At 41.6% G+C, this 13,269-nt stretch overlaps 1 protein-coding gene across 1 annotated transcript in view; it reads left to right on the forward strand.

The window, feature by feature from the left end:
• Window positions 1–515: 515 nt before the first annotated feature.
• The window catches only part of LOC138627487 (neural-cadherin), a 258,275-nt gene continuing 245,521 nt past the window's right edge, over window positions 516–13,269 (forward strand). Inside the window, exon 1 of the mRNA XM_069709839.1 lies at window positions 516–2,161. Within this exon, the coding sequence (XP_069565940.1) occupies window positions 1,099–2,161 (1,063 nt within the window). The 5' untranslated portion in view covers window positions 516–1,098. The remainder of the gene's footprint in view (window positions 2,162–13,269) is intronic.

Below are 13,269 nucleotides of genomic sequence, written 5' to 3' on the forward strand. Positions count from 1 at the left end.
TCATGAAGAGGCAAGATGAGAGTGAGACCCATGCAAAGTGAAAATACTATATCTGCTATCTTAAAGTCGAGACTTCTCATTTTGCCTGCAACTTTCGCAGACCCCTGGAGACCAAACACTCCAACAAAACAGTGAGTGATGAACACGTTTAAATGGGGGCACTTCTCTGTGACATAAAGACAGCTCTGGAGTGTCCCTGAGTCTTTCCCTGAAGCTGTAAGCCTTTCTTTTCTCTTTGCCCCTCCGGAGGCGTTTTAAAATGATCGATTTTTACATTATTTTAATCCAATGGACTGACGTGTTATTGGAAAGAGGAGTGATGGATCTGGATGTGCAAGACTGAGCATTGATCACTGGGAGAGAGGAGGTCGGGTCCTTTCCCCGAGGTCCCCCCTGACACGCACACACAGACACTCACATGCTTGCGCGCTGTTGCTGTGGTACAGTATTTATGCAAGTGAGCGCGAGCACGAGTAGATTCGGCTCGCTGCTGCGTTCCTGAGAAGTTAATTTCCTATGTGAGAATCTGTTACCGCCGCATCACCCTGGAACAGATGCATTGCCCTTGCTGCTTTGGCAATGCATGCGTAAAACAAGCGGTTACGTGTGATGTCCTCGTGATTACCCAAGTCGCATCAGTACATCTGAGCTGACAAGAACAATTGATTTCCTTATAACAAGTAGTCCTCTCCATTTCAAAGGGGAGTCGGTGCAAGGCGGCGCACAGTTTGCAGCAAGTCAGATTAAGCCTGGTGGCAATACGAGATCGGTTGGAAATAACGCACGCAAGAGAGCGAGGAAGCAAACGGAGGTGAGCGCGCACTCGAGCTGTAAGAAGCATTTTTTCCTGGAACGCGCACAGACAGACAGCGCTGCTGGTGAGACAGCAGACAGTGGAGGAACGGAGAGGAGAAGGACGCACGACACATACCATTGAGACAAAGTTCTCCGTGGAGTTGAAGAATTGTGCCAAATAGCTGTGTTCCAATTTAATGAAAGTTTTGGATTAGGAGAGATATCCCCCAGGAACGGGTGCACACATGGATTTCGGTGAGGAACCAGTGCTTTAGTGCAGTGGAGCCAAAGAGATAGCCAGTCATGATTTGGGTCGCATTTTTGCCATTTTTGATTTCGTGTGCAGTTGGAAACAGTACCGTGGAGCAGGTGCCGTTCTTTCATGGCCACGTATTTGAGAACTCGTCTCCGGGCTCCCGGGTCAACGGACTGAGCGTCCCGTTAAAACGGCTAAACTCGCAAAGGCTGTGCGGTTCCGGGGAATCTGGCTCGCCGGCAGCGCACTTCAAACTCCTAGGAGAGGGGAGCGAGAATTTCCGTGTCTTTGCGCACCACAAACGGGGACATATTTTATTGAAGACTTCTGGGGTTTTGGACAGAGAAGAGCGGGCTGAATACAACCTGGGTCTGGGTTTGTGTTGTGGGCAATGCGCGGGAGTCTCCCGGGAAGAGGAAGACGAGTCTTCACTCCTCGTCGAAGTGGCGACCATCAAGGTAGACGTTCTGGACACCAACGATCACCAGCCAACTTTCCCCAGAGCCGAGGTGAAACTGAACCTGGATGATGCCACTGCACTCCGCACGGCGATCTACACGGTCACCGCGCGGGACGATGACAGCGGCAAGAACGCAGAGCTCATTTACTTCGCCCTGCCCAAAAACGGAAGTTTCTACGCGGTGCCCAAAACCGGTGATATCCTCCTTGTAGACTCCATCCTTGGTCTGGATGACCCGATACAATTTGAAGTGTTTGCCCGGGACCGCGGGTGGCCACCTCGCACAAGTCAAAGCATCTCAGTGGAAATAAATCCACGGCAATGGCCCGTGGCGACCTTACTGAATTCCCAAACGGGAAAATGGAAACCGAAATCGCAAATTAAAGTACAAGCGCGGAAGTCCAGATCAGTACTGGAATCAGACAACCCCGTTTTTATCAATGTGTCCGAGGATGCAGGGATCGGTTCAGTAGTGATGAACCTGAACCCGGTGAGGTTTCAGTCGGCCACGTTTGAGCTGGTGGAGCCCGACGTGGAAAGCTCACCGGTCAGCGTGAGCCGGGACAGCGGGGATATAGTCATATCACGGAGATTGGACCGAGAGACCGAGCCTTTGGTGGAGATCAGCGTCAAAGTACAGGACAAAAGAGGTGAGTAAAAGTCGAAGCACACGTGTGAGCGAGCGACTCGTTGTGTGTGTGTGTGTGTGTGTGTGTGTGTGTGTGTGTGTGTGTGTGTGTGTGTGTGTGTGTGTGTGTGTGTGTGTGTGTGTGTGTGTGTGTGTGACGGTCTGTGAATAAGAAACACGGGGAGAGAGAGCGTGATATACAATAATTGAACATGACGTTTTGTGTGCGCATTTCATGTGTGCATTCCCTGTGCGGCAAGTTGTGTGAATAAATATAATTTGTTCAAAATCTTAGGAGCAACATATGTTCTTCTCTATTATAATTCATATCTTTCTGGCACATAGTTGAATTTGTCGCTTTGTGTCAATTGCGTGCGTAAATGCGCAAGAATGGGGTACAGTGCTTTCACGTAGAGCTTACATATGACACAACAGTTATCATAATTTTTTTTCCGGAATGTACTATAAACATGCTACATTATAAGTGACGTTTGAACAGCAAAACTGTGACGCCTGAAATTAACACTGAATATAAAACTTTCATCTCCAATCATTGGATAAAATATTGCTTGGTTTACTCTGGTTGCAAAGTGATTTCTCTTCCTTAAAACTTTCTCTCAGGGCTCCAGTCGTCAGTGGGCCCTAGTTTTGAATCAGTTGCACACGATACATCATGCTTTCTGTGGTAATATTGGGAGAATATAGTAAGTACAAGTGTTAAATTATATTTCATTAAAACATGTGGGGGAATTATATTAGTGTGATTGAAACCTTATAATTGAAAACAGAATCAGCAGGCAGTCACTGTGAGTAACATCCTGAGGTCAGAGTCTTGGTGGAAGGTCATGAGAGTTTCTTTGAGGTGTGAGGAAACCCAAATGAATCTGTGAAAACTCCACACAAAACACTACTGTATGGACCCCAGTCATCTCTGATAGGGTTTTAAACCTGGAGCCAGAGACAGTATTCCCAGGAGGCCTCCTATCCACGCACAAGCCAGGTTGACTACTGCTTACACTGTAAAATCAGAAAAGTTCAAGCTTACCCTGGGGACGCTGGCTGTTAGCAGTGTCAAAGTGCCCTGTGTTTACAATGGAGGTTAAAATGAGTGACATTCATCAGTGTTGATGATGATTCATATGCTTGGAAAAAAAAATGGGGCAGCGTGAACGTGTCTGCTGCCACTGCCAGCGGCAACAGATGCTGGGATGTCAGGGGAGAACCGAGAGACGTATAACGGCCATCGTACCAACAGGTTAATTATCACCTGCGGATAAAACCGAGCGGGAGCAGTGAGATGAAGAGAAAGTTAACAGGCAGCCACATTCACGTTAATAAATGCACACTGGGTTAATTGAGTGTGACACAGATCACTGAAAACTAGAATACAGCGCACGGAAATATATATTATCCAGAAAAAAAGCTTGATTTTGAGGTAACACTTGGGGATATTGATGTGTCTGTATAAGTTTACTGGAAAGACAGTTGTTCCATTAAGACCAGTTAACAGCATTTGACTGGAGGAGTGACCCAATCAATGTGACCTATTGGTCTTTGTAATGTGAGATATCCTGATGCAGAAAAGAAGCTGATCCTGCTCTTGGCACACCGTGCTAATTTACACTCCCAGTAACTAGATTCAATGTTGGTTATTTGTCAAAACAATTTCCTTTTAAACACGTTAACATTGATGACAAATTTAAGAAATACAAATGTTGTCAGTGTTACATGTGACAGTTGAACTCCCCATACCAGAGGAAATGGTTTATATTCAGCTGTTTTCAATTTAAAAAAATGTATATTAACCCCCCCCCCCCACACACACACACACCATATACTGTCAAAAATTAAACTAGTTTCCTTTTTTACTGACAGAATGTAATACTTTGTATTTTTTCACAAATTAACAGCCATCAAACACAGGAACCCAATCGAATAATTACATTATGGTCAATAATGATGTTAGGATATTAATGGCGAAGGAAGAAAACAAACTGTTTTATTTTCACTTTTAACAGATGTAATTACTAGGAGAGGGGATGACAGGTTTGTCATCAGCATTTTATTGAAATTAAAGTTTAGTCCAATTGCATTTCAATCTGGGATGTGGAGATATAGATTCGGGTAAAATGGCTTAGTGTATTTGAAGATTAGAGACACATCACATATTGTTCTTATGTGGATAAATCCCTGTCTGGCCGGTGCTCGTTTGGGTGATTGAATCTTGAACGGACCTTGGGTGCATCTATATCAGAATTTGGATGTGTTTTGCTCTGACAGGATGCATGTTAACACAACGTTTTAAGAGGTGGATCAGCATAAATGGATGGGTTTTAAAAAAGCCTAAAAGCATAACCTTTTATGAGTTTGATTGGAGGGGGAAAGGAGCAGGGGCTGGTGGGAGGGTGGACGGTGGGGTAGTATGGGTTGAAATCCACTTCATTGACCTCGCTTTTTACTGCTTCAAGCTGAAAGACGAGAAGTTTTCATTTCCAGGCTTAGTAGCAGGGGGGCCAGCCCAACTCAGCTCGGTGTCTCAAGCGTGAGGAACGCGACATCCGTTCGGTGGTGGCTCGGTTGAAGTCTTTTAATCCGTTTGGAGTGGAGAGTGCTGCTGTAGCCTCGACCTCCCTCCATCTGCTCGCATTATCCCTGTAATCCCATCTCATTCTCTCTGTGTGTCTCTCTGTCGTGCTTTCTCTCCCTCTCTCCCTTTTGCTCTCTTACTTGCGTCGGTCTTATTTTCACTCTCACTCCAGGGGTTTAGTTTGAGTAGAGGCACAGTTTAAGAGTGAGAGAAAAATCTTCTGACATGATTCTTCGAAGGGCAGATGTGAATGTGTGTGTGTGTGTGTGTGTGTGTGTGTGTGTGTGTGTGTGTGTGTGTGTGTGTGTGTGTGTGTGTGTGTGTGTGTGTGTGTGTGTGTGTGTGTGTGTGCGTGAGGCTGGAAGACTTGTGTGTCAGGTTCTGAGATGTTCAATCCACAAGTGCTGTTGACCTTCAGCAGTGTTGCAATGAAGAGTCGAAGCTATGTTCTCCTTAGTGGCAAGTTTCTCACTATTTCTTTTTTTTTCTATTGTCATTTTCATTTATTTTGACAAGGTAATGTGTTCAATGCAACCTGGTATCACAACAAAACATGAAATCCGCATGGGCCTGTTTAGGCTTGAATGTTACATGTTTTCCTGTAGTGGACTAAAATGAAACCTACTTCATGTGTAGAGCCAAGTGATTTACAGGAAAATGAAAGTTATAGCTAAAACATGTGGTTGGGGTTCCTCAATAAGCACATGGTTGGGGTTAGGAGAAAGAACATGGTTGGGGTTTGGAAACAAAAAAAAAATTACTCAACAAAAACATTTTCACCTCGTGGATTCAAACCTCATTGTCTCCTAATGGCGGCAAAAAAAAAGTCCTTTAAAAAAAAAAAAAAAAAAAAAAAAATAGGACCTTAAACAGTTTATTTTTCATATTTAATTTTAAAAGCAACACAATTTACAAATCCATTGCAATTTAAAGTGTTTCTACAAATAACAATGGCTTTTACAGCAGAACAAAATACCCTTTTAAAAATCTCTATGCAGACATTGAATTACTTTAGAGAATGAGTCTTTATGGAGGTTTCAGATATTTAGAACCTCATCACCACTAGTTTTCTGCAAGTTGGATTTGTCTTTTTTTTTTTTTGACAGAACTCCAGTGATGAAAAAGGAAACCGACCATTTCAAATCAATTTTGTTCAGGGCATTACAATTTTTAAGAACTTAGAAGAGTCTCTGTTTCTATGAAGGGTTTTTCCACTAATTGTGACTGTGTGAATGTGTGTAAATGTGTGTGTGTGTGTGTGTGTGTGTGTGTGTGTGTGTGTGTGTGTGTGTGTGTGTGTGTGTGTGTGTGTGTGTGTGTGTGTGTGTGTGTGTGTGTGTGTGTGTGTGTGTGTGTGTGTGTGTGTGTGTGTGTGTGAGAGAGAGTGTGTACAGACAGTGTGTGCATGCATAGGATTTTGGTTAATGAAGAGAAACAGCTCTCTTTAATCAAGGGAACTGTGGGTTGATCTCACACAGATTTCTGCCACTCACAACTCAACCAAACACATGCACACACACACACACACACACACACACACACACACACACACACACACACACACACACACACACACACACACACACACACACACACACGCGTGCAGACACACGCTGACAAATATAAATGGTGACACAAAACCAGAACGACCTCAATAAATTAAGTTTTTAAGCTCGTCAATAATGAAAATGTACATAGTATTCTTTGGCATCCAGTTTACTGAACATCTCAAACACACATTGATATACACTCACACACTCACACACTCACGCGCGCACACACACACACACACACACACACGCACGCACGCACACACACACACACACACACACACACACACACACACACACACACACACACACACACATACTGTACATTTCCCACATTGTGCTTATTTTATGTTCTGGGTTGCAAACATATCAATCCATATCCAGACAGATGGCAGTGAAGAAAGCCTGTTAGTTCCATTTGTTAGTCGTCTTTTCTTTATCGAGGTGTAACAGTCCATTTGTTCCTTCAAAGAGCATAAACAGCACACACTTGGCTGTCTGTACACACACGTGTATGCATACACGATGAGTACACGCATGGGCAGCTGAATTAGCCCATACAAACCCAATGTGAGGCTTTTGTTTGGGCTTATTTTAATGTTTTTATTTTTCTGTCATACAAAACACACTCATACACACACTCCGCACAGAGATGCGCACAGTCAGCACACAAAGTTCAAATTATCATCCAGAGGAAATGTGGTTTCATCAAGGAGTTTAACCCCGACTAAACTGCATCTCACATCAGACTTCCACTGACTCCCTAATGGCTTGTTTTTGTTCTTGTTTACTTTCCTCAGTGCCCAATCATTCTTGTTTTTATGTCGAAGCGCCAGCAACAGCCGGGTCTGGAGGCGTCATGTTTTCATGTTATCTTCTCATCTGTCCGTCTGTACGTACGTCTGACCTATTCTCGTAAATGCAGTATCAGAAGAATGCCCCAAGGGAATTTCTTCAAATTTGGCACAAAGATCCAATTGGACTCCGGGATCAGCTGGTTAGAATTTGGTTGTCAGAGGTCAAAGATTAAGTTCATTGTGACCTCACAAAACACGTTTATGGACAATAATTCATACATTAATTCGGACAGAATTTCAAATAAATTACATAAATAAACAAAGTTGGCTAAAATGATGAAGTGATGACATTTTATATCCCATAGGCCAAAGGTCAGCTTCAGTGGGACATTATAATGTTCCAAAAATCACCTTTTTAGCCAAAGTCTTAACTCAGGAGGGGAGGGGGGGGGTCTGGTACCACTGAATAATGTAAACAATGACTCAACAAAATAGTTGTAAAACATTTGGTAGGGGCTTGGTAAAGGGGTGAAGGTGTTTGAAAAATAAAGTGCAGCGTTTTGAATATAAAACATAAAGAAGACCAGATTTTATGAAGAAAACTGATGTGAGCTTGCTATACAAATTTTGCAGTTGAAACTATCTGGATGAAAACAGCTGGGGTTTTTGAAATGTTTAAGTTTGAAAAATCTAAGTTGAAGACATTCAAATAATCAAAGCTTGACCTTTCTACCAGCTAAATGGCAGCTAAACTGTTGAATTTGATCGTGTGTGGTCTGTAAAATATGAAGTATCAGTTTGAGTGTGTGGACCAAATGAAGTTGAAGCTCAAAAACTGCAGGATTTCAAGTATGAGCAGAAAACGGAAAATCTCAAGTCAAGTTTCAGAAATCATAGTTTTCAGTGCTGACGGGAATTAGTTAGTCTGGTCAAATTTAGTGAAAAACTTTATATTTGGTAATCATACCAAAGTGCCTTATTACCCAGCCATGACACACTTTTTGGTATTATTTATTTTTACATGGTCTTGATACCCTGTCATTTACTGTCCTCACCCACTGTCTGGCTTTATGGAGGATAAACATGACAGAAGTGATTTTTTGAAAATAGACTTCCACCATCTGTCATTGCCAGAAACTCTGAAAGCTTTAGCATCATTTGTTCTAGAGGAGCAGTGCCTTCTTCCTGTTTTGTGAAACAGACCAGTTAAATTTGCTTCCAAATCCAAATGCAGTGCAGACGGCAAGAGAGGATGCCAACTTCCTCTGAGGTTGGCTTGTTTGTTAAGTGCAGCTGCAGTAAAGTTAATGTTTTAATGATAATCTGTCACATTCAGTAATGTACAGAGCAAAAAAAGAACCTTAAAAAACACAGATGCATGTTCCACCCCAAATTTATGAATTTCCCTCTCAATTATACAGTATAACTGCTCCTGCGAAGGTTGACACATCTTCCACAGTAACACAATGCAGTTCATACATGTGAAGACAAACTATACCAACATAAAGAAAGTACAATGCAGTTTTACAACCTGTGGTTGCATGATATCGAAAACAGTTAGAAATAGGCTTGTACCTTGATACAGTCATTACCTCCAATCCATCAACGCTGAACTTCAACTTTAAAAGCTTTTCATCATTTAATGTCGAGTAATTATTTTTAATTTCTCACCTTTCAATAATCACCTCTTAAAAGCACTACTTTTTTTTATTGTAAGGACCTTGTTCTGCACTGACAAAAAAAAAACAAAAAAACTTTACAATGTTTGAAAAGCAATGGCAGTCACCTAATGACAGAGGACTGTAGGGAGAAAAATACCTACGACTAATCCACTCTTATTGTGTCACATACGTTATTTCCACTCAGCTTATGCCTCCAGTACACTTTTCTCTTTCTTTAATTAAATATGCTTAACTACACTCCTGTGGTGTTGATTTTTAGAAGACAATATTGAATAAAGGATAAAGATATGCACAATACTTATAAAAATATAAAATTGTAATAACCCAAGAAAATAATATCAATAAGAACCAGTGTGCAAAAATAGTACGGGACGGTATTTGTATGATAAAACACATTAGGCACCAATGGTAGTGTAATGTTGTGTTCACCTTTCACAATAATACACACAACGAATTTTACTCTAAAGATAATGTAGATCAATCCGCTCAAATATTGTATGAGACACTTCTGTCCCTCTAAAATACCGGTAGGGGCATGTACATACTGTCCATATGCCAACCTACACTGTTATGTTTGACAGCCAGCAAGCAATCCAGGAGACAGTACACATGCTGACACCCATCCTGAGCAGCTTCCCACCCAGTAGCAGTGGTTGGATGGGATTAAAGGCACTCAGTGTGCCACCATAACTACCCAGGTGAGAGTGAGTGTGCTGCAGCAGGTAGATGACAGCATCATCCCCACCCTCGTGAGTTGTAAAGCAAACCAAAGAGGGTCTCGAGCAGGTTGTAATCATAGGTGCTCCGCGAGGAGGGATGGGGGCAAAGCAGGGGTTGTTCACTTTATTGGCTCTTTCTAGGCTGCCCCTCCTGCTGAACGTCTGTGACATTAAAACTCGTAATCTACTTCACACCCGTCCACATGTCCCCGATGTTTGTCTGCTGGTGTTTATACTCCAGATTCAATTTGTAGGAGTCCCTGCAATCCATCAGTCCCACCTTCAGGTCATGCTGTACCCTTTACAACTTGTCCTTGTCACCAGATACTTCAGGTCATGTTGCTTATCATTAGGAAATACGTGCAGAGTATTGATTAGTATAGTGGTATCCTCAAAGAAGTTGCTGTTACAGTGTCCAGCTCAAGGGATCACAAATGTTTATTGTGTGCATGTAGAGATACTTCTCTAATAATATAATTTTGATCTGCTGGTTTATTCATGGGGATCAAGAATGTACAAATGTTCTAACCAATCCATATCACTCCCGCTGGCACACTATGGACATGTGGATAATGGATCCCTTCACACTTTATGCTCAAAACACACATTTCCATTTAAGTGATCTGCTGACTGCACAGAGCAGTTCAGGAAACCTGTCCCATCAGTCACATACAGTAAGGCAGAAAGTAAACAGCTATTGAATCACTGCATCAAGTAAGGATGCTGTACTCTTAGGCAGGCGTTTGTCATTGCAGACGTTTTTTTTTGAGGATCAGGATGTCAAGCCGCACTGTCCTCTAGTGAAAACCAATATGAAGACAACAGGTTATCTGGCTCAGCTTCAGAGTGCTGTAGTAATGATCAAGGACAAGACCTGCCTCGAACGGAAATACAATGCTATTTTCATGAGCAAAGCCCTGGAGGCTGGTGTACAAAGGCTAACAGTGCTGGACAGCGAGGTAGAAAGCACTCTTCCGTAGTTTGTGCTTTCCCCCTCTGTCTTCTCTCCTGCTCTATCTTTCTGTAGGTATATCTGGCTCTAGACCTGCATGTCTCTGATCTCTGTGGTTTCTGACCCCACCGGCCTGCCCAGTGTTTATTGTTTGTTGTTTCTCAATGTTCATTGCTTCTCTCTCCACTCTCCTCTCACCCCAACTGGTCGCAGCAGATGGCTGCCCACCTCTGAGTCTGCTTCTGTCTGAGGGTTTTTTTTCCGATTAAAAACAAAAGATTTTCCTCCCCACTGTTTGCTCAAGTGAGAATTGCTGTGTTGCTCTCTATGATACTGTAAGGTCTTGACCTTACTATGTAAAGTGCCCTGAGATGTTGTCTTTTAGCACTATTAACTGAATTGAATTAAAGTGAATTGGAAGCAGGAATAAAGACCTAAGAGGCAGAGGCGTCAGGCATAAATGGTATGTTCGAGGGACATACAGTAGGTCTGGATTTAAAAATGAAAAGGACATCCAGAGTACCGGCGACCTGGGCTTTTCACTTACAAGAAATGTAGCACGCAACAGCCTTAGCAGTGCACCACAGGGCCCTGAAATAAACAAAATTCACCTGCAAGTATCTCCAACTGTCACTAATTAAAAACTTATATCTGATTTTTATCTGTACAAAAACTGATATGTGCACTGACCAGTAACAAGTTCATTTTCCTCAGTTTCCAGTCTTTATGTTAAACTAAGTCAACCTGCTGCTAGCTGCAGCCTTACATTACTGTCGGGGTCCATTTTAACAGATACATCACAAATACAGAACTCCCACCATCAGTGCCACTGTCACCTAAATACTTATCTCCATCAAGTTTTTCTCATTATGCTCCTTTAGTCCATATGCAATATTACACCATAATAAGAGCCAACTCCACTACTGTAGGCTCTCAGAACATAAAGCAGGCACCATTATAGCAGCCAACATCTATCTATCTATCTATCTATCTATCTATCTATCTATCTATCTATCTATCTATCTATCTATCTATCTATCTATCTATCTATCTATCTATCTATCTATCTATCTATCTATCTATCTATCTATCTATCTGTCTGTCTGTCTGTCTGTCTGTCTGTCTGTCTGTCTGTCTGTCCGTCCGTCCGTCCGTCCGTCCGTCCGTCCGTCCGTCCGTCCGTCCGTCCGTCCGTCCGTCCGTCCGTCCGTCCGTCCGTCATCTATCTATCTATCTATCTATCTATCTATCTATCTATCTATCTATCTATCTATCTATCTATCTATCTATCTATCTATCTATCTATCTATCTATCTATCTATCTATCTATCTATCTATCTATCTATCCATCCATCCATCCATCCATCCATCCATCCATCCATCCATCCATCCATCCATCCATCCATCCATCCATCCATCCATCCATCCATCCATCCGTCCGTCCATCCATCCATCCACCCACCCACCCATCCATCTATCTATGTGTCCGTCTGTCCGACCATCCCCCCGTTTTTTGTCTGTCTCTTACACAACAAATGATTACTAATTGTATTTGAGGACAGACTAAGCTGGATAAAAATAGCTGATTCCCTTCCCAGATATAATGTTTTAGTCTATTTGCATATTTCCATCTTCCAAATTTCTTTTTTAATTCATTATTAATAACTCATTGTAGTCTTCAGCAACAATTTGAGCCAAGAGCAACTTAAATTACTGAGCAATACATTTTATTTTAAGTATAGTGCTTACCTTTTTAATGGAATTTTGACTGTTTTACAATTTAACCTCTGCTCCTTTTATGCCCGGCTTTTTGTCATGAGTTACGAGCCACCATTTGTGTTTTAAAGCTAGTATCACCAGCTGTTATTATTTCATAATCAACATATTTCAGTGTTCCTGCACAGTTGCAGTGGGTGATTAAAACGGACCATTATATTACTGCATGGTCACATTTATAAATGTAAAGCAGTAAGTCAGATGCTAAGAGTGTTGTGCCTTAATAACAGATCCATACTATCATGTGGATCCCCCAGTTGTTGTTTTTTCTGTCGGTTCCTCTTCATTAGTTTTATCTGCTACTATCTATTTCATTGTCCCATTTAAACTAAATTTTATTTATGTCCTAGTATCAATTTGAAGTTCATTAATCAATTAAAGTGCCTCTGTAATGTTCAGTCCTTCAGTAGTCAGTCATTTCTGTGATTACTATGTTAGCACACATTCCATGTTCACATTCCTCAGCTTAATATAGAGTGCTGAACATAGTAGGTTGGTGTAAATGAATTGTGAAGCTAATAAAAGCTATTATAAAGTGGAAGTCAGGTAAGAGCTCATCTCAGCAGGCCTCATTTCTTTGTTTTCAGACCAGGTGCCTGTATAATATTCAGCCATCTGAGAAACTGTGAGATTAAATTCAATATATCACAGCTTGTCTTGGTTTGTGGATTAATGATTGCTTTTATCTAAAGTTACAGATACAATTCTGAGGTGAATGGGAGCAGTATTGTATGTTAGTCAACTCTTTTGAGTTTTGTGCTCCTGTAATTCTCATGGTAATACATCTGAGCTCTAAAATGAGATGTATACCTGAATAATTTGGGATAAAAAATGGAAAACCTTTTTTTTTTTTAGAATCAAACCTTAATATGTAGGCCAAGATAAAATATGCCAAACACTTATGATATTTGGAGGCTCGATATTTGTGAATTTTCTTTGCTAGATAAAGCTTTGGTTTTAGAAATTACTGACTCAAAACATGACAATCAAAGGGAAATTAAACAACTGAAAATGTCCCCATTAATTACTGTCACATGTTGATATGAAAGTGTTGCCTTGTGTCAGCA

Source organism: Brachyistius frenatus, unplaced genomic scaffold (genome assembly GCF_029030835.1).
Source record: "Brachyistius frenatus isolate BFR_SWC_R1_liver_20210118 unplaced genomic scaffold, ASM2903083v1 Contig_86, whole genome shotgun sequence".
Lineage (NCBI taxonomy): Eukaryota > Metazoa > Chordata > Actinopteri > Embiotocidae > Brachyistius > Brachyistius frenatus.